Source organism: Emys orbicularis, chromosome 8, assembly GCF_028017835.1.
Source record: "Emys orbicularis isolate rEmyOrb1 chromosome 8, rEmyOrb1.hap1, whole genome shotgun sequence".
Classification (NCBI taxonomy): Eukaryota; Metazoa; Chordata; order Testudines; family Emydidae; genus Emys; species Emys orbicularis.
The window spans coordinates 78,746,233-78,768,813 of NC_088690.1; the positions used below are offsets into that span (position 1 = coordinate 78,746,233).

General features: G+C 45.5%; 1 protein-coding gene across 2 annotated transcripts in view; it reads left to right on the forward strand.

Moving 5' to 3' along the window:
• Positions 1-22,581, forward strand: part of SIL1 (SIL1 nucleotide exchange factor) — a 230,082-nt gene that overhangs the window by 45,603 nt on the left and 161,898 nt on the right. For both annotated transcript variants that reach the window (XM_065409239.1, XM_065409240.1), the window contains exons 2-3: positions 16,824-16,938; positions 22,068-22,203. In XM_065409239.1, coding sequence (XP_065265311.1) covers positions 16,824-16,938; positions 22,068-22,203 — 251 coding nt within the window. The remainder of the gene's footprint in view (positions 1-16,823; positions 16,939-22,067; positions 22,204-22,581) is intronic.

Consider the following 22,581-nt stretch of genomic DNA (forward strand, 5'->3'; position numbering starts at 1 on the left):
ATGATCTATTTGATTACCTGTTGCAGTCGTTTGCTGACTTGACCAATTGATAATTTGAGCCATATCATTGTTAACCCATCGATCTTTTGGTTCAGTTTCTTTTGTGACCTCAGTGTTACTCCTGAGGGTATTCTGCGCCAAAAAATTTAAAATTCTGCACACAATATTTTAAAATTCTACACATTTTATTTGTCAGTAAATAAATGTGGAGGCTCCAGCATGGCAGTGGGGAGCACAGGCTACTGACTGCACAGAGGTAGAAGATCACCCTGCGCCCCCTAACCGCTGGACATGGACTCAGCGGTAGAGTTGCACCCGACCCTGATACAGCGCAAAGGCCAAGACTGTCCCAGAAACACCCCGGGACCCTGCCCCTCCGTGCCAAGCACACTAGATGTAAGCAGACAGGCTCAGCCCAGCAGGATCCAAGTAGCGAGGGGCTTAGTGTAGGGGATCCAGGTGTGGGTGGCTTAGTGGGGGGACCGGGTGCGAGGGAGATCTGGATGAACGGGCTCATTTGGGGGGGTGGGTTCTGGGTGCAGATGCAATGGGACTCGGCAGGAGGGTCCAGGTGAAGGTGGTTGGGTCTCAGTGGGGGGGGAGGGATGTCTGGGTGTGGAGGGCTCAGCGGGGGGGGGGGGGGGGTCCAGGTGCTGGTGGTGGGGTGTGAGTCCAGGTGCTGGCCTAGTAGGGTTCAGTGGAGTGGGAACCTGGGTGTGGGGGGATAGTCAGGGTGGTCCAGGTGCATGTGGGGTGGGGCTTGTTGGGGTGGAGGTTTGAGTGCGGGGGGTGGTCTGGGTGCAGGGGTGAAGTCCAGATACAGGGAGGTGAGGCTTGGCGGGAGTGGGGGGCTGGGTGCAAGGGGGCTCCGGATGCAGAGGGTGATGCTTGTCGGGGTGTGGGTTCAGGGGGGTGAGTGAGAGAGTTCTGGGTGCAAGAGGTGAGGCTTGGTGGGGCAATCTGGGTATGAGGTGGGTCCGGTTGCATGGGGGTTGGGTGGATAGGGGAGCGGCTCCCCATACTGTGACTCCTCCTCCCCACAGCTGAGTAGTGATGGGGGCAGGAAGTGGGGGCGAGGGGTGCACCATTTCCTGCAGCCGGAGAGCATTTCTGGGCGTGGGTCTGACTCAGCCCTGGGGGCTCCTTGCAGGGGAAGAGGAAGTCCCATCCTCCCCAGCCAAGCCAAGCCAAACCAAGCCAAGCCTGGACTAGTAGCTGAGCCTGGCACAGGGTAGGAGCCCCTGGCTGGGGCATCCCCAGCCCCGCCCCGCCCCTCCCCTCCAATTGTTTACCACTCCGTTGGCTGCCTCGGGGACCCAAAACAACACACCCATACTGCTGGGGAACAGTGCATGACCACTCTTGCGGCTTCCCTTTGCTTCCCGGTCAGAAAGTCATTTTTCAGCAGGGAAGCAAAGAAATCTGAGGGGGACATGAAATCTGCACATGTGCAGTGGCGCAGAATTCCCCCAGGAGCTCAATTTGGTCATTGTATTGCTCTATTCTTAATTACTTCAGTGAGGATCATAGTAGTTTTTCCCTTAATGGTGTTTCATGTGATTTTTAATAACGGCTTACTCTTTTTACTAAAATCTGTAAAAAGTACACAGAAGTGATTTGTCCTTTCAAATAGCAACATGAGCTCGAACTACAAAGAATAAGATAAATTAGTGAGTTACTGGAGGACTTGTTGGCCCTCTTCTAAATTAAAAACCTAGATTCCCTCACAGCATAGAGGCAGGCAGCAGAGAAGAGAGGAGTGCTAAGGGGAAGGTGAAACCCAGGGAATCTCTTCAGGGTACGGAGAGAAAAGGAACGGCTTAGGTCCTTGTAAGGAAGGCCTGAAATCACCCCTCAATACACAAAAAGGAAGTGGTGTAGGTGCATGTGTGGCGTGGTGTGTAGGTGTTTGGTGTGCATTACAAATCCTTCCATGGTGCATGTGTGTAGTGCATCTAGTGTGCATGTGCAGACGTGGTGTTTATGAGAGTCTGCAGGGCTTGTATGGATTTATGTATAGTGTGTGCACATGTTTTGGTTATGTGTTATTCTAACTCTGCACACAGAGTTACATATATTTTTAGAATGCTGAGATGCTTTTGCATGTCTTTTTATTCTCGTTGAGTCCCTTTGTAGTCCTAGAAACAGGGAAGCTACCTGAGAGGGAAAGGAGATTGTTATTTCAGTTTAAGAGCCACAAGTGAATGGTGGAAACATTGGGAAGTACAAAAAGCTCCACTTTCATATAAGCTATGATTATGTTAATAAAATCTCTTCCTCTTTGATGGCCAATTGTAGGCAGGCTCCTGTGTACACCCGACTGAGCTCTGTAATGTGCGTTTTTATTCATTTCAGAAGAAAGCTAAAATTCACCAGAATGCATACACAGCCACTGGATGCCTCTTCCTACTTGGAGGAATGTCCCTTGAAAAAACTATTCAAAATGCTGGCACCTCTGGATTTAATAAGAGTTACAGCATCACCTCGTAAATAAAGACTAATGGAAATAATAGCTATTTAATGGAAATAATAGCTATTTACCAAAAAAACCTCATGCAGTTCCAATATGAACTATGCAATAAAACTGCAGTGTAGCAGAGGGAGAAGGAAATGAGGAGCTATATATAGGCAGGGGAAAGGGAGGTTTGCTCCCTGTCATTTCAAATCCCAGCTGTAGTGTTGAGCCTGAGAGAGGAAAATTGTTCTAGATGACCAGTGGGTGCAGAGAGGATTTCTGTACCAGCAGTGGTCAGACTGTACAGAGGGGCAGAGAGGAGGTCAGTGCTTGGTTTTGTGGGCCGTGTGCAAAGTAACATGTAGGGCTCCCATCTATATCCTCCTCCAGAGTGACCTTCATCCTAACCACACCTGCTTGTTACCTGTCTGCTCATTATCCCCGTACCTGCTCCAATTGCCAGGCTATGTAATAATTCAAAGTTGAACAAGCTACTTAATCTCAAAGTAAGGGGTTGTCTCCGGACACAAGGATGGCATGTGTGGATCAAAGATAGTGAAGGTTATAGAGCCTATGGGGGAGGCAGGTCATGAGTATTTTTTCATACAACGCACAGTCAACCTGTGGAACTTCTTGCTAGAGGATGTTGTGAAGGCCAAGACTATAATAGGATTCAAAAAAGAACTAGATAAATTAATGGAGGATAGGTCCATCAATGGCTATTAACCAGAATGGGCAGGGATGGTGTCCCTAGCCTCTGTTTGCCAGAGGCTGGAGATGAGCGACAGGAGATGGCGCACTTGATGATTACCTGTTCTGTTCATTTCCTCTGGGGCATTGGCCATACTGGGTCAGACCAAAGGTCCATCTAGCCAATAAAGGCTAGATGGACCTTTGGTCTGACCCAGTATGGCCATTCTTATGAGTACAGATCAATAGGAGGGTCCTCAGAGTTTTGAGGACAATTCTTAAAATACTCCATCTTGAGCGGAGTGGGAGGTTTCTTTTAAGGTGGAACATTGAATGTGGGACCTGTAGTTTTCATGGGCTGCCCCTCAGCATTAAAGATGTGGACATAGGATACCTGCACCATTTTGGGCAGATTAGCTGCAGCCCTCTTCCTCCTGGCAAGTTTCCATAGCAACCTGTTTTAGGGCAGGATTTGGGCACCCCTGAGATGGATCTGGTGAGCCACTAGGCAGGGCACAGACAGCTGCAGTATGACTAGCCCAGGGGTCGGCAACCTTTCAGAAGTGGTGTGCCGAGTCTTCATTTAATCACTCTAATTTAAGGTTTCGCATACCAGTAATACATGTTAATGTTTTTACAAGGTCTCTTTCTATAAGTCTTTAATATATAACTAAACTATTGTTGTTTGTAAAGTAAATAAGGTTTTTAAAATGTTTAAGAAGCTTCATTTAAAATTAAATTAAAATGCAGAGCCCCCCGGACTGGTGGCCAGAACCCGGGCAGTGTGAGTGCCAATGAAAATCAGCTCGTGTGTGCCATAGGTTGTCTACCCCTGGACTAGATGATAGATAGCAGTGGTTCTGCATCTCCTGTTCTGTGCCTGGCTCTTCCTTGCTCAAACAACAGATCACAAATGAATAAAGCCATGTGGGTGCCCTCTGGAGAATCCTGTTTTCTGTGAATGTCTAAGATTCTGAAGGAATTCATTAAGTCAGTTAATTAATTGACTAAAAGATGTTTAAAATTAAACTGTGAGGTTGTTTGTATAAACATTATTATCTAAATAACTAATTAGATTTGTCATGTTATTTTAAAGGCCTGGTGGTGACTGTAAGTGCTGCTGACATGTATTTGCCAGGAGTCTCTGAAAGAGAAAACATTTACAGTGGCTGAAGGGCCAGCATTAGACTCAGGGTATGTCTACACTACGAAATTAGGTCGAATTTATAGAAGCCGGTTTTATAGAAATCGGTTGTATACAGCCGATTGTGTGTGTCCCCACATAAAATGCTCTAAGTGCTCTAGTCGGCGGACCGCGTCCACAGTACCGAGGCTAGCGTCTACTTCCGGAGCATTGCACTATGGGTAGCTATCCCACAGTTCCCGCAGTCTCCGCCGCCCATTGGAATTCTGGGTTGAGATCCCAATGCCCGAATGATGCAAAACAGTGTCGCGGGGGGTTCTGGGTACATGTCGTCAGGCCCCTCCCCCTCCGTCAGAGCAACGGCAGACAATAGATTCGCGCCTTTTTACCTGGGTTACCTGTGCAGACAACATACCACGGCAAGCATGGAGCCCGCTCAGCTCAGCTCACCGTCACCATATGTCATCTGGGTGCCGGCAGACGTGGGACTGCATTGCTACACAGCAGCAGCAGCTAACTGCCTTTTGGCGGTAGACGGTGCAGCATGATTGGTAGCCATGGGGCTGGCAGCTGTAGGGCTGCATTGCACCAGCCCCTTGCCTTTTGGTAGAAGATGGTATATTACGATTGGTATCCATCGTCATCGTACTGCAGTGGCTGTCGATCATGGGCACCTGGGCAGACATGCTCAGTCCTATTGAACTGTCTTGACGATGATGGCTATCAGTCGTAGTATGCTATTTTCTGCCAAGCGCCCAGTATTTTCTGCTGAGCACCCAGAAGAGGCCGAGGGCGATCTGGGTGCTGGCAGACGTGGGGCTGCATTGCTACACAGCAGCAGCCCCTTGCCTTTTGGTAGAAGATGGTATATTACGACTGGTATCCATCGTCATCATACTGCAGTGGCTATCAGTCATGCTGCACCGTCGGCTGCCAGCTTAAGATGTAAAAAATAGATTTGTTCTGTATTCATTAGCTTCCCCCTCCCTCCCTCCGTGAAATCAACCCTGCTAAACCCAGGGTTTTGAGTTCAATCTTTGTGGGGGGCCATTCTGTGTGACAGTTGTTTGTGTTTCTCCCTGATGCACAGCCACCTTTGTTGATTTTAATTCCCTGTACCTGTACGCCATGTCGTCACTCGCCCCTCCCTCCCTCCCTCCTTCCCCTGGTCCGTCAGATACTAGTTTCGCGCCTTTTTTCAGAACAAGCGCCATAGCTAGCACTGGGATCAGGGAGCCCGCTCAGATCACCGCGGCAATTATGAGCACTATGAACACCACGCGCATTGTCCTGGAGTATATGCAGAGCCAGGACTTGCCAAAGCAAAACCAGGACCAGCCGAGGAGGCGATTGCAGCGCAGCGACGAGAGTGATGAGGAAATTGACATGGACATAGACCTCTCACAAGGCACAGGCCCCAGCAATGTGGAAATCATGGTGTTACTGGGGCAGGTTCATGCCGTGGAACACCGATTCTGGGCCCGGGAAACAAGCACAGACTGGTGGGACCGCATCGTGCTGCAGGTGTGGGACGATTCCCAGTGGCTGCGAAACTTTCGCATGCGTAAGGGCACTTTCATGGAACTTTGTGACTTGCTTTCCCCTGCCCTGAAGCGCCAGAATACCAGGATGAGAGCAGCCCTCACAGTTGAGAAGCGAGTGGCGATAGCCCTGTGGAAGCTTGCAACGCCAGACAGCTACCGGTCAGTCGGGAATCAATTTGGAGTGGGCAAATCTACTGTGGGGGCTGCTGTGATCCAAGTTGCCAGGGCAATGAAAGACCTGGTGATATCAAGGGTAGTGACTCTGGGAAACGTGCAGGCCATAGTGGATGGCTTTGCTGCAATGGGATTCCCAAACTGTGGTGGGGCCATAGACGGAACCCATATCCCTATCTTGGCACCGGAGCACCAAGCCACCGAGTACATAAACCGCAAGGGGTATTTTTCAATGCTGCTGCAAGCCCTGGTGGATCACAAGGGACGTTTCACTAACATCAACGTGGGATGGCCGGGAAAGGTACATGATGCTCGCGTCTTCAGGCACTCTGCTCTGTTTCGAAAGCTGGAGGAAGGGACTTTCTTCCCGGACCAGAAAATAACCGTTGGGGATGTTGAAATGCCTATCGTGATCCTTGGGGACCCAGCCTACCCCTTAATGCCATGGCTCATGAAGCTGTACACAGGCAGCCTGGACAGGAGTCAGGACCTGTTCAACTACAGGCTGAGCAAGTGCCGAATGGTGGTGGAATGTGCATTTGGACGTTTAAAAGCGCGCTGGCACAGCTTACTGACTCGCTCAGACCTCAGCGAAAAGAATATCTCCATTGTTATTGCTGCTTGCTGTGCGCTCCACAATATCTGTGAGAGTAAGGGGGAGACATTTATGGCGGGGTGGGAGGTTGAGGCAAATCGCCTGGCCGCTGATTACGCTCAGCCAGACACCAGGGCGGTTAGAGGAGCACAGCAGGGCATGGTGCGCATCAGAGAAGCTTTGAAAACGAGTTTCGTGACTGGCCAGGCTACGGTGTGAAACTTCTGTTTGTTACTCCTTGATGAACCCTCCGCCCCCCCCCCCACCCGGTTCACTCTACTTCCCTGTAAACCAACCACCCCACCCTCCCCTCCCCCCTTCGAGCACCGCTTGCAGAGGCAATAAAGTCATTGTTACTTCACATTCATGCATTCTTTATTAATTCATCACACAACTAGGGGGATAATTGCCAAGGTAGCCCGGGATGGGTGGGGGAGGAGGGAAGGAAAAGGACACACTGCAGTTTAAAACTTTAACTCTTATTGAAGGCCAGCCTTCTGATGCTAGGGCAATCATCTGGGGTGGAGTGACTGGGTGGCCGGAGGCCCCCCCACCGTGTTCTTGGGCGTCTGGGTGAGGAGGCTATGGAACTTGGGGAGGAGGGCTGTTGGTTACACAGGGGCTGTAGCGGCGGTCTCTGCGACTGCTGCCTTTCCTGCAGCTCAGCCATACGCTGGAGCATATCAGTTTGATGCTCCAGCAGCCGGAGCATCGACTCTTGCCTTCTGTCTGCAAGCTGACGCCACCTGTCCTCTTCAGCCCGCAACTTGCTCTGTTCATCCCGCGATTCAGCCCGCCACCTCTCCTCTCGTTCATATTGTGCTTTTCTGTAGTCTGACATTGACTGCCTCCACGCATTCTGCTGTGCTCTGTCAGCGTGGGAGGACATCTGGAGTTCCGTGAACATATCATCCCGCGTCCTCCGTTTTCTCTTTCTAATCTTCACTAGCCTCTGTGAAGGAGAAACATTTGCAGCTGGTGGAGGAGAAGGGAGAGGTGGTTAAAAAAGACACATTTTAGAGAACAATGGGTACACTCTTTCGCGTTAAATTTTGCTGTTCACATTACACAGCACATGTGCTTTCGTTACAAGGTCGCATTTTTCCTCTTATATTGAGGGCCTGCCGGTTTGGTGTGAGAGATCACTCACGCAGTGCCAGGCCACAGATTTCGGCTTGCAGGCAGCCATGGTAAGACACAGTCTTTTGGCTTTTTTAACCTTCTTAACATGTGGGAATGGTTTCAAACAGTAGCGCTCTCATTTCCCATACCAAGCACCCGTTGGGTTGGCCATGTAAAATGGGTTTGCAATGTAAAATGAGGGGCTCCGGTTTCCGGGTTAACATGCAGCACATACCCAACTAACTCCCCTTCCCCCCCCCCAATTCTCTGGGATGATCACTTCACCCCTCTCCCCCCCCCCCCCCCCCCCCCCACCGCGTGGCTAACAGCGGGGAATATTTCTGTTCAGCAGAGCAGGAACGGGCAACTCTGAATGTTCCCCCTTAATAAAATCGCCCCATTTCAACCAGGTGACCGTGAATGATATCACTCTCCTGAGGATAACAAAGAGCGATAAGGAATGGATGTTGTCTGCATGCCAGCAAACACCGGGACCATACGCTGCCATGCTTTGTTATGCAATGATTCCAGACTACGTGCTACTGGCCTGGCGTGGTAAAGTGTCCTACCATGGCGGACGGGATAAGGCAGCCCTCCCCAGAAACCTTTTGCAAAGGCTTTGGGAGTACATCCAGGAGAGTTTTCTGGAGATGTCCCTGGAGGATTTCCGCTCCATCCCCATACACGTTAACAGACTTTTCCAGTAGCTGTACTGGCCGCGATTGCCAGGGCAAATTAATCATTAATCATTAAACACGCTTGCTTTTAAACCATGTGTAATATTTACAAAGGTACACTCACCAGAGGTCCCCTGTGTGCCCTCAGGGTCTGGGAGCACGCCTTGGGTGAGTTCGGGGGTTACTGGTTCCAGGTCCAGGGTGATAAACATATCCTGGCTGTTGGGGAAACCGGTTTCTCCGCTTCCTTGCTGCTGTGAGCTATCTACATTATCTCCATCCTCATCTTCCTCGTACCCCGAACCCGCTTCCCTGTGTGTTTCTCCAGTGAGGGAGTCATAGCACACGGTTGGGGTAGTGGTGGCTGCACCCCCTAGAATGGCATGCAGCTCCGCGTAGAAGCGGCATGTTTGCGGCTCTGCCCCGGACCTTCCGTTTGCTTCTCTGGCTTTGTGGTAGGCTTGCCTTAGCTCCTTAATTTTCACGCGGCACTGCTGTGCGTCCTGTTATGGCCTCTTTCCTTCATGGCCCAGTATTTTCTGCTGAGCACCCAGAAGAGGCCGAGGGCGATCTGGGTGCTGGCAGACGTGGGGCTGCATTTTCTAATATTTTGCCATTTCGTTTACTGCTACGGAGTTCAGCTAGCACTGATTCGTCTCCCCATATGGCGAGCAGATCCCGTACCTCCCGTTCGGTCCATGATGGAGCTCTTTTGCGATCCTGGGACTCCATGGTTACCTGTGCTGATGAGCTCTGCGTGGTCACCTGTGCTCTCCACGCTGAGCAAACAGGAAATGAAATTCAAACGTTCGCGGGGCTTTTCCTGTCTACCTGGTCAGTGCATCTGAGTTGAGAGTGCTGTCCAGAGCGGTCACAATGAAGCACTGTGGGATCGCTCCCGGAGGCCAATAACGTCGAATTCCGTCCACACTACCCCAATTCCGACCCGCTAAGGCCGATTTTATCGCTAATCCCCTCGTCGGAGGTGGAGTAAAGAAACCGGTTTAAAGGGCCCTTTAAGTCGAAAGAAAGGGCTTCGTCGTGTGAACGTGTCCAGGCTTAATTCGATTTAACGCTGCTAAAGTCGACCTAAACTCGTAGTGTAGACCAGGCCTCACTGGGGCCCAGGGCAGAAAGCCGAACCCCCACTGCATGGGGCTGAAGTCCAGGTCCCTGAGCCCTACCCCCTAACGCTGGCCCTGGCTTTTATATGCAGGAAACCAGTTATTGTGGCACAGGTGGGCTGTGGAGTTTTTATAGCATTTTGGTGGGGCCTCAGAAAGAAAAAGGTTGAGGACCCTTGCTGTAAAAGATTTAGCACGTGCATAATTTTACTCATGTGAGCTGTCAATGGGAAATGCTTATGAGAGTAATATTATGCACATACTTAAATGTTTTCAGGGTTGGTCAAGCTAAGGTTCACAGCTTCATTGCAATGAGTACTTCAGCTGGTTTGCAGCTTGGGGGCAGAGCCAGACCTGTCAGTCACTGGCTGCAGGGGAATGCCCACCTCCTGAAGTTACCCCTTTCTTTTTATCATTCTCTTCCCTCCCCCCCCCCCCCCCTTCCTCCAGGCAGCTCACTGAATCCTCCCTGCAGCAAGGCTTTTCTGAAGGAAATTCCAACCTTGTATTTTCAATTTCTGACGAACAGTTTGTCTCAATAATGTGTCTTTCTCATACCCAGCCATTATCCTAGGGTTTCACTTCCCTTTTGGGGTGATTGTTCACTCAGCTCTGCAGCGTTTTGTGGAGGCTGGTACCCCTGCAAGCTTCAGAGAGTGAGATAGGCCAAGAAAAGCCAGAGACAAAAGGAAGGGACTATGTCTCCTGCTCCCTTTTAATAAGTGTCTTGTTTGGAAGCTCAAGCTACCCACTGAAATGTTAGAATGTGAATAAAACCATCCATTTCCTTCAAATCAGAGTGATATAACCCATTCCCATCAAGGGCTGTTCCCCATCCTATTTCTAGCCTTTGAGAATCAGGAGCAAACAGATCAGGGCTCCATCTGAAACATTTGAACGAGTTCCTAAAGGGGACTCATCTTCACATTCCCATTTTATCATTCCACAGAACTGTCATGTGATGGCAGCTTTCCCCCCTTCCCCTTTCAATTCTCATTACCATTTGATCTGACAAGTGTGTCCAGGATAATGGTAACATTAATACTGGTGTTAAGAAAGAAGGAATTTTACTCTTGCTTCTTCCTGGAAAATTTTGCTAATCAGAGCTCTTTACAGAGTGTGATAGAGCTGAAACAACCACACAGAACGATATGGCTTATGGAATATCTTGGATTCATGATAAACACAGACATATGGGTGCCAGGGTAGTCAGTCAGAAGCCTGTGCTGAGGATGAATTCCTTTAGGTACAAGATCTCCTCTCAGAAGAATGTTAACAAAAGATGAAGTTGGTCATAAAAGAAAACTAGTGGTGTCTCCGAAACAAAAATCCAGTTTTTAGTGAAGCCTATTGGGAACAATGATACGGTTTGTCTTTCTGTCTGAAGAGGTTATGGTTCTCAGGCTTGATTAAGCTAACATTGAGCCTTCGCTTCCTCTACCTTGCAGAGGAAGTCTGCGATTGCCAAAACCCAGTGCTCCATCCAGCACCAGACAGATTCAGAATGGATACTTGGATGAAGTGATTATCAGTCTCATGGAGCTTAGTGAGAAGTCAACAAATAGAACTTATTCTACTGGCTGAAGCAGAGTCCATGTTTTAAGTACCCCATTCAAGGATGAAACATTGTGTCAAATTCATCCAGGAGGATTCCAATGTCTGTGCATGAGTGTCAAAACAAAAGGTCAAGTCTCTGTACTATAATGTTCTCAGCAAGTTCAAGGAAATGGAAGTTTTGTGCAAAAATCCCAACATTAAAGGCTTTCTTAGGAGAACTGTCCTGATTCCAGCCCTGCAGAGTTATAGAGCTCAGCCTTAGAAATGTATTCTGGTTCTTACAGCACTATCCTAATTGCACCCCTGTGACAGGTGCCGTCATACTTCCTATCTATTAAAATAGATGTCCTAATAACAACCCTCTCTGATCAGAAGAGTTGATGAGGATGGGAACTCTCTCTGAGATCAACTGTTGTACTTTTTAATTCAGCCAAGTAGTCCTCAGAACTGTCATAGCATTAATTCTGAAAGTAAATTCAAGAAACAATGACCAATCTAATCTGTAGGAATGCTGACCATCTCAGATAGAGAAGTCATATCTCTTGTATTGAGCTTTGCTAGGTGGCCATATGGCCATCAATACATAATAATACCAAATTCTGTATATTGATCATCCAAACTCTGACCAGTGCCAGTTTTTGCAGAAGTATTTTGTTCGTGCCTCAGTGCCCAGGGGAAGATGCACAATTTCCGCATTTAGGATGTCTAGAAAACATGACCTATGAGGGAAGATTGAAAAAACTGGGCTTGTTTAGTCTGAAAAAGAGAAGACTGAGAGGGGACATGATAATTTTCAAGTACATAAAAGTTTGTTACAAGGAGGAGGGAGAAAAATTGTTGTTCTTAACCTCTGAGGATAGGGCAAGAAGTAATGGGCTTAAATTGCAGCAAGGGAGGGCTAGGTTGGACATTAGGAAAAACTTCCTAACTGTCAGGGTGGTTAAGCACTGGAATAAATTGCCTAGGGAGGTTGTGGAATCTCCATCAGTAGAGATTTTGAAGAGCAGGTTAGACAAACACCTGTCTGGGATGGTCTAGATAATACTTAGTCCTGCCATGAGTGCAGGGGACTGGACTAGATGACCTCTCAAAGTCCCTTCCAGTCCTATGATTCTATGTCCGTGTTTAAAGGGAGATCCTGCTTCCTATCCTGGAGGCCCATTGCTGTGAAAATCCCATTGTAACTGATCTGTGGACCTTATGATGAAGAATAGGAAAATGTATCTGTGCTTATGCTAAAATGTCCTTTCTTCAAGTAGTAATGTTCACAGATTGGGCCCACCCTGGATACAAATGTATCATCCAGAACAGAGAGGGAAATTAACAAAATAAACCTGATTCTGGGGATGTTAGGGGAGATGAGTCCCAGGCTCTGCATTAGGAGAAATTGCTATGCCTTTTCTTCAGAGCATAGTTAACACATTCTGTAATTTAGGAAAGTAGAACGGAATTATCTTGGCTGTGGAAATTCTCAGCTGGAGGGAATTTCAGGTAGCTAGGATGTTCCCTTGCTGCCAGTGATTGACAGGTCTGGTTCTGCCCCCAAATTGCAAGCAGGGTAAAGTACCTACCGTTTGTAATAGATCTGTGGACCTTATTGCGCTAAGAAGAAATGTTCAGGTCTGCACAGATACGTTTTCCTAGAATTTTCCTGCGTGATTATATACCACTTAAGACATTAGGAGCCTGATCCTGATTGATTGCCTCTGGGTGCTATGGTATAAAAATAACATGAATAATTTTCAAGTAGTTTATTTAAAACATGTATTGAAAATGTTTCAAATTTTGCATTGCAATATTGTTATTGATCTGGGATCTTAAGCAGTTCCTTATTTTAACAAAACTCATGTGCTTTACTTGTAAGTTAATCTTTTTACAGTATTCCTTTGGATTGCTTCCTTCCCCCCACCCCACCCCAAGTAAACATGTCTTTTTCAGATGCAAAGAACGCTTTGTTGAGGAGGCCTCACTTCTATGTTTTCCTAAATGAGTTTAGCTTTGTTATGTTTGTCGGTCATATCGTAGGTTCATAATAGTTAAAGATAGTAAAAACTTACTAGAATGTCGAATTTGTCTGTCTGGAATGACTGGCTAGAGACTCCCCATTAAGCTGAGACCATATTTGATTTTGATCATCGTAGCTACATTGAAACTAGTATCTCAAATTGACACATAGGTAACCTGTAACATTCTGGGTAGTAGCCATATTAGGCATTCATCTTTTAAAACCTTTAATAATAATAAAAAAAAAAACCAGTAAACCACCATATTAGGGCCCTCATCCTGTCAGAGTCTGAGTGCTCTCAAATCCCATTGAAGCCAATGCAAGTTGAGGGTACTTCAGCAGCTTGCATGAGGCAATCAGGATCCATGTCCAAATTTCACTAAAAGTTTTATCATTCTATAATGCAGCCTTGCAAAGTTCTACCTGACAAGAGTGAGTCTTGCTGATGGGTGAGTAAATTATCATTAGTATTTTTGTTATGATCAGCCATCTTGGTAAAGGGCAGCGGAATAGATTTTATGCTTGGGCTGGTAAGCTTTCCTAACAATTTTGCAAGGCTGCTATAATCCCAGTATTACTTCCTTGATCTTTAGCTGAGAACAGGGTTAGGACTATTATACTTTCTGTCATTTCTGTTGGCTGCAACATAGAGTAGAGGTGTCCGGTTGGTGGGTCTTGCTCACATGCTTAGAGTCTAGCTGATTGCCATATTTGGGGTCAGGAAGAAATTTCCCGCGGGCCAGATTGGCAGAGACCCTGGGGGTTTTTCACCTTCCTCTGCAGCCATGAGGCATGGGTCTCTTGCACTAAACTAGTGTAAATGGTGGGTTCTCTGTAACTTGAAGTATTTAAATTATGATTTGAGGACTTCAGTAACTCAGCCAGAGGTTATAGGTCTATTACAGGAGTGGGTGGGTGAGGTTCTGTGGGCTGCAATGTGTAGGAGGTCAGATTAGATGATCAGGATGGTCCCTTCTGGCTTTTAAGCCTATGACAAGGGCACAAGAGAAGTCAGGGGTACGTGATCCTATAGCATGGCTGATCAAAATTCAGATAATGTTTCTGATAGAGTTATTGGAGACACGTAATACACACAGCATATTTAGAGTTAAAACACAAAAGAATGGTGTATACCCAGCCGCAGTAAGAATTCATGAAATATGTTCCTGTTACTGAATTCCTTTGAATTGTGTCACCTAGGTCTCTACTGGCTGCACTCACTGAGCTGTGCAGCAGTTACTGATGCACAACTAGTAACATCAGTAAAATGTCTCTGCTAATAGAGAGCATAATGGAAGCACTGTTACTGTAGCCACCAATACAGATGAGGTTTTCAGAAGCTCTTGAACAGAACTTTTTTGTAGTGGAAACTCTCAGCTGGTAATGAGCCACACCACTGAAAATATTGCACGCTATGACATGAGCACTTGCTTCTTGGGAACAAAAGGATTTCTGGGTCTGGGTGTCTGTAGCCTCTTAAGCACCTAATTTTCTATGAGAAAAAGTAGAGGATAATTTAAAACAAAGGCCCTTTCTATGTTAGGGAAATTTACGCTGGTAATTACACCAGTGCAAATTTCCTTAATTTTGTATATTGTAAAACAAGTTTATTATTACAAATCATATCATCTGTTCAGAACCATATATAGAGCCACATCTTTCCATTTTCATCTGTTACAAGATATACGAAACAAAGCAAATTTAACAGCTAAAACGTTTTAAATATGCAGCAAGCTTTATGAAGTCTCAAACAAAGCCATGTTTGTGGACCGGGGAAAAGTTTGTTTTGTTTTGCAAACACACACATGCACACACACACGCACACACAGACGCACACACACACGCTTTTTGTCCTTCTAAAATTTAGTCTGAAAATGTCTCGCTGCATCTAAATGTTTCTGTCCTGTAACAAGGTGGCAAGATACGGATGCTTCTCTTTATGAACATATTCCCTTGTATTTAACATCTAACTCTTCCTGCTTAACTGTAACCTGCACAAGATGTTAAGTGTTTTGGGGCATGCAGCATTCCAGGCAGGCACAATCTTGTAGCCTTTAGAGAGCTGTATTGTGATTTGTCACCAGTCTTATCAGTACATTTGAGTCTTATTTTTAGTGAGCTGTAAGTTCTCTGTCACTGCTTTGGTGAACTTCTTACTACTACTTATCAGATTTTCAGTTTTTGTTTTGGGGATAAATTAATTTTTCTATGTTCAGTTGTGTCTTCTGTTTTATAACAGAAGCAAAATCTGTTTCCTGTATGGTGAACAGCAATTGCTGTAAGAATTGTGGATGGGGAAAAATTATATGTGGTTTTTGGTCAGCATTTGTATCTTTCAGCCCATTCCTCTGAGAAGCAGATGGCATTGACTGAAATCACACAACAGTGTCTCCCAAGAAATTGATGGAATTAGGCCACAATAGTGCTGTACTCTGTGTCCCAGATGAGAAACCAGTGGCATTGGTCATAGTATATCGCTAAGGTTAAGATTTTTGTCAGGGATATTTTTAGTAAAAGTCATGGACAGGTCACAGGCAAAAAAGAAAAATTCATGGAAGCCGTGACCTGTCCGTGACTTTTAGTAAAAGTACCCGCGACAACTGAAGCGGGCAGCTGCACAGGGGCTTGGAGCTGCCTGCAGCAGCTGGGGCCTGCGGGGTACCCTGCTGCCCGCAGCTCCTGGAACCTGCGGCGGCCGGGAACTAGGGGGTTCCTCCATGGCGGCCGGGAGCTTGGTTCCCCCAGTGGCCAGGAGCTCGGCGGTTCCCCCGCCACCCCTGGCAGCTGGGAGTTCCAGGGGCCGCGAGAGGCGGCAGGGGTACCCCACAGCTCCCTGTGCCCCTGGGTAGCTGGGGACCCTGCAGCTACCAACCACTACAGGCTGAAGTCACAGAGGTCGCTGGAAGTAACAGATTCTGTGATTTCCACGATCTCCGTGACTAAATCATAGCCTTATGTATCGCATATTAGTGGCCTAGTTCAGAAACTGAAGCATTGGCTAAGGGAACAGCTTCTCACTCGCTACCCTTCTGAAAATCTGACTTACTACTGTTTTATTTATTATTATTCATGTTCAGGCTGGGTTATGGGTTTCAGCAGGAATCTGAACCTTCCCCATTTCGTCGGCTGAATTGGCGCCAAAGGTTTTCAGTCTCTCTTGTTTGGAGACAGTGGTGATGACCAAGGAAAGCCTTGTTCCCATACCCTGCCTTGTGGTTGAAATGCCTCAGTCTTGAACTGCACTTGAGCTCCTCAGTCACTTCTTTGGAGTTGCCACAGGAAATAAAAAAGGACCAAATCTGCAGTGCTAATTCAGGCAAAACTCTTATTGACTTCTGTGAACGTTTTGCCAGAGTAAGGGCTGTGGGATTTTGCTTGCAGATTATATCATGATACTTCACAGAAAGGTGCATCTTCATTTGGAGGGGTAGAATATTGGTCCCAGCTATGTTTTTGTTAACATGAGGTAATGTGAAAAAGCCCTGGGATGTGAAAAGGCCCAAAAACAGGCCCTAAATTTGCTACCAGAATTCTTCTTCAGGTCCAAGTCTATGTAACTTGAAAGCATGTCTCTCTTGCCAACAGAAATTGGTCCAATAAAAAATATTACCTCCCCCTCCTTGTGTGTCTAATAAATATAATACTCAACTGTAGAATGTGGTATGGTAGATGTTGAAAACTGTGAAGAGTGTGTATTAACATATTATATAATTGTTTTTGTTTCTTTGAATTCTAGACTGACTGCAATGTCTCATTGCATTGGACTCCTGTCCATTGCCTCTAAACTGAACTTGCTGGTTTTGCTGCTTTCTGCATTGTGCTTCTGTTCATGCTTAAGTGACAGAATTCCAGTAAGTATCTTCTAATCTAAGAGTGAAAGATGGCTATAAAAGGTCATTTAAATCATTTGAATTACTTGGTACTGGTGGGGTGAGCATAGCCTTATTTATTTCTCCTGAAATTATGTATGGCAGTGCATCACCTCTCATCTTTGCAGCATTTTGCCTTTTTTTAAAATGTTTTATGGTATAAAATTTCAGAAAAGTTTTAAGAAGTAAGCCTATCTGGATCGCCTGATGCTGAGCAATAAAGAGGACATGGAAAAGGAAACATGCGATTCAGGCAACGTTCACATTTTGTCACATGCACCTGGTTTTATTTAAGCAGCTGCAACTAAAACTTTAATTTCGTTAGGACAAAAACTAAAGCTAAATGTGTGGTCTAGTGGTGAGAGCAGGAGATGGAAGTCAAGAGTATTCTGTTCCCAGCTGTGTTTCTGATCACTGCGGGCAAGTCACTTATACCCACATTTTCAAAAGCGGCATATGACTTTGGGCCCTTTGGGGTTTTTGTTGGGATGCCTAACTTGAGACACCTTGAGCCTGATTTTTTCAGACTTCAGTTGAATGAATGGGAGCTGTGTGTACTCAGCATCTATGTAAGGGTGCAAAGCTGAACAACCAGAAAATAAGATACCCAAATTTGGGGACATAACTTCAGCTTTCATTTAAAAAAAAATGTATCTAATTCTCTTGGTTGCAAAGGAAAGCTTGAATACGTGTCCCTGAGTGTAACCAATGCAGTGTCACCTGCCAGCATTTGCAGACAGCATGACACACTAGCTCAGAGAGGTGCAAGCTGCCCCAGTCATCTTCATGGGCTCTGAAATACGCTTGTCTGGGACCCTTGACAACACCAGTCCAGCAGAGGACACTGAAGGTATGTCTACCCTGCACACTAAGCCTGTGTCTGTGTCTCCCAGTGTATTGGACTCTATGTTTCCAAGCCCATGCTTGAATGTCTGCACGGCATTGTAAATCTGGGTTTACAATTGCTGGACCTGGGTGTCTCAGCTGTGTCAGTACATCCATACTGAACTATGCAGTCCTTGTGACTCAAGTATGTGGCTTGACTTGTATCCACACTGCAAAATGACAGGGCTAGGACCCGGGTCACAGCGGGACTCAGACTGTGACCCACCCCCCTACCAGAGCCCTGTGTGCTTGCTGACCTGAGTCAGAGCTCAGGCTTAGTGTGTAGTGTAGACATACCTTGAGATGGGAATGACCCTCATTACCATTACATTATCAGGGCTTTGCAAGGCTCCCACCATACAGAGTCCTTTGCTCAGTTAGGAAGGGCTCAGTCCCTTCCCTTTCTGCGACAGATCCCAGCCTGTCTGCAGCAGATAGTGGTGGCTTGAGGAGAGGCAAGGCCTCAGCCTGGCCACGGGAGTGGTAATGGGGGCCACCTGCCAGCCCAGAAGAGCTCATGTAGGTGGTCTCCGCTACTACTAGTCTTAAGGAAGGATGGGACACAGGGAACCCCATTTGGGGTGTGTCTAATCTCCTGGACTGGGAATAATCTCAATTTAAACTCCAATTTAACATTGTATCTGGTTTTAAGAAAATGTCCATCTTTCTTTGTAGAACCTGTTTTGGTTTCTACCTTTTGATTCTCTAAGTAAAACAAAAGTAGTTACCAATTAATGATGTACTTTATGTAAGTAGAAAATATAATGATAAACTTGTTTGTGCAATTGCCAATTTTCATTACCACAGCAAATGTTAATGGTATTTAGACTGTTAGTGAAAATGGGATAGTTATAAAGTGATCACAGGCCAAACAGCTGAAGCAACTGTTTAAATGAAGAAAGACACGTACTGTTACCCTTTACAGTACATTTAGATTTGCAGCACTCATATTGAACAGAGACCATTCGTAAACATCAGCTGTCTCCATTATGTGTTTCAACAGATATAAAATTAAGAGGCATGTTGGTGAATGTATTATGGGACTGTGTATCATTAAATCCCTCTTGGATAATCTAACAACATAAATAAGCAAAGTAATAACGAGTGGCTCATTTATATTAGCTTTGTTGACTCTTGGCTCAGAAAATGTTAACTCTCACTTTCATCAATAGAAGCTGACTGCTTATGTTTATGATTGTAACTAAGCTTTAACCATTTGTCATAATCTTAACAATTCTAATCCTCTCATCATGCACTAAGGAAAAGTAGGAATTAAGCTCTAGTTTCCCTGTATTTCTCAAATTTCTGTCCTTTTGACATTTAAAATGAAAATGTTCTATAACTTTTCAATCATTATAATACACCTCTACCTCAATATAACGCTGTCCTCGGGTGCCAAAAAATCTTACCACGTTATAGGTGAAACTGCGTTATATCGAACTTCCTTTGATCCACCAGAGTGCGCAGCCCCGCCCCCCTGGAGCACTGCTTTACTGCGTTATATCCGAATTCGTGTTATATTGGGGTAGAGGTGTATATTTTCACCATTGTTTTTAACTGCACATGTCTTGCTCAGAACTATAGACTGATATTTCCCACACTCAAACGTTTTTTAGAAATTGTGTAACATACATTTAAATGCAAACAATTCAAATTCTTCCATTAAATATGCATACACAACTTCTATTGAAGTTGGTGGGAGAGGTGAATGCAGAATTTGGTCCAGAATTTTCAGTTAGCCACTTAATTTTGTTTTGTTTTAAAAATATTTATTAGAAGAGTAACAACTATATAAAACCTATTGTTTTGGGGAATGAGCCAAACTGTTTGAGAGGGATTAGGAAGAAACTTCCTTTACAGGCAGGTTATTCCAAATTGTCCACTGATAGATTTTTGTACCTTCCTCTGAAGTGTCTGGAAGTGGCCACAGACACAGGTTACTAGATTAGATGTAGCACTGGTCTGGTCCATTATGACAATTCCTATGAAATCTGAGATGAAAAGACCTATTGGGTCACATCTGATTCACTGTCTCATCTCCTCCCAGTTCAAGATTGTTACTTACAGCATACCCTTAATTGTTTTTTGTCCAGTGCAGTTTTAAATGCCTGAAGTAATGGGGCTTCCACTACTTTCCTTGGGAGACTGTTCCACACACTAATAGATCTCATTGATTGGAAACTTTTCCTGTTTGTCATCCATTAGTCTGGGTATTCACACACTTCAGATATCTGTAGATAGTGATCCAATCACCACCTTATTGTTTAATCAAGATATAACTACTTAGCTCTTAATATAATGTAAATGCTACAAATAAAAGCCAGTTTAAAAAAAGGTGCAAAAGGGATGAGAGGTTCTAAAACTGAGACTGTCTCTGCATCGTTACAAAATAGCCATTCCTTTCAATGTAATTCATTTTTGTTATGGAATGGTCCTTCCCTCTGAATATCCCAAAGAATATAAATACACGTGCACAGCTGTGCGCAAACTCTCCAGCCCTATGTTAAAATAAGAATAAGGTTGCAAAGTCAAGCACTCAAAAGTTAGGAAATGCCAGACTTAAGGTTGTCTGTGCCTTAACTCTGGCATTTCCTATTTTGTAAGGAGTAGACAACCATAATTCTGACACTGCCTAACTTCTGAGTGCTTGATTTTGCAACCTTAATAAAAGGTTCTTTTAAGTTTGTGTGTGTGATTTCCTAGGTTTTTTGAAAAAGCAAAATGAAGAAACAAATTCCATCATGCAGCATCATATTGACACCTACATGGTTCATCAGCAGGATTGGAACCTTTAGATCCACTGCACAGAACTGTGCTGCTTGTGATTACAATGATAATGAGTAGCTGTAGTAGACTGTCATCTTATATGTGGATGAGGACAAAAGGAGGATTTTGCCAGTTGGTTTCACAGATATTTGGTGACAGCAGAGGAAAGTTTGGACTCGGGAATCTTCAGTTCCATTCCATGCTCTGAAAGGGAGTGTGTTCTAGTGGGCATAGACTCTTCTGCCAGTTACCTCCAAACTTGACTCCTTCTGCCCTGTCCCATTCCTGTCTCTTCCCCACCCCAGGTCCTCACCCAAGTCCCATTCTCCTCACCTAGCCAGTCTAACCCTAATCTGAGCCTCCAATCCTCAGGCTTCTCATTCCAGTCCCAATCTCCTTATTTCCGCAAATCCTAATCTCTCCCCTCTGGAATCCCTGTCCCAGCCCCAGTCACCCTCTACCCCAGTCTTAGTCCTCTTCCCCATCCAGTCCCAGTCTCTGCTCCCTGGCTCACAGTCCCACTCTCCTCCTCCTCCTTGGCTGCTTGACCAAATCTACTCCCTCCCGTCCCTGGTCCGGCTCTTTTCTGATCTGCATTCAAATCAGGCAGCTCCCTTCACCGCACTCTTTGGGCCCAGTGGCGGGGGGCGGGGTGGGGGCATTGGGAGCATTGGAAAGACAGATCCTTGTGCGTAGCAGCCCAGAGTTGCAATTGCAGGGCAAGTCCTGCTCAGCACCAGGGTGGAGAATGCTCAGTGTGGATGGAATAGCCAGGGAATCTAACAAGTTTCTACTGAGCATATGTAAACCGTGATTTTATTTTTTCCTCCAAAGGATTATAACTTGGCCAAATATGGGTGGATTTTCAAAGGGACAGTCAAAGGCACATTCTTGACTCAAACGGCTCCCCTTTGCCAAATGTCAAGTCCCTGCTCCAAAGCATGGGGGGCCTAGAAACTTCTCAAAGAAGAGGTTGCCAGAATTTTTTAACATGGGCAAAACAACATATTTTCCCCTATCCTTGGTCTTGGAAATGGCCATACAGTTTTGGCTGAAATTTTCCAGAAAACAGTCAGTCTGAGGCAGAAACACAGCATGGAAACTTTCAGCTGAACAGTTAGTTTGGCAAAGTTATAAGCTACTGAAAACAGCGTCTTTATGATGGGAAGTGTGTCACACCTTCCTAATAGGCAGTGCTGCCAGCCTGGGCTATAATATAGATCTGGCTCTGTTAACTTTCGCTTGAAGCTTGCAACCTGCACTAAAATAGGAAATAAGATGCACTGCTTTGTTCAACATAAATGTCATAACAGTTATGCTGGTTTAATCTTTAATAATATATATTTTTAATCCATGTAGAAAGAATCTCAGGTGTCAAAAAACCTGAGGAATGTATTCTCCACGGACACTACGTAATCCAGGTGCAATTACTAATGAGCTGTATCTTGTGTATCCGACAGGAGTTTGCCCTAACAAAAACAGAAGAAAGTGACTTAAAAGAAGAGAATGGCAAAGAGTCAGTAGCAGAGGATGATCTTGATCCTGAAGACTTAGAAGTGTTTTACCCAACGTATCAGTGGCAAATAGTCCGTCCAGGTAACACATTGATGGTGAATTATTGTGTCCCTTTGAAACTACGTCTGACATCACTGACAGAAACGTCATAGAAACTAAAAATAACCATCAAATCCAACTGCATTTTTTGGTGTTTAAACAAAGTGGTGTCTGGTGTGGGAAGAACAGCTTTCTGCCTCAGTGAAATGAAACAAGACTACCACCAAATCTGGTGTTGTGTGGTCATAGTCAGTCTCAAGAACTTCTGCTAGTGCACCTCCAGGACTTTACAACTAACTGAGCTTTCTGTCAGTCAAATGGTAGATGATGTGCCTCCATTACTAGCTCAGAAGCACTTTCTTTTTCTCTGTCTATCAAAAGACATATTTTATATGTTTGTTGGCACATGCTGTTCTGGTA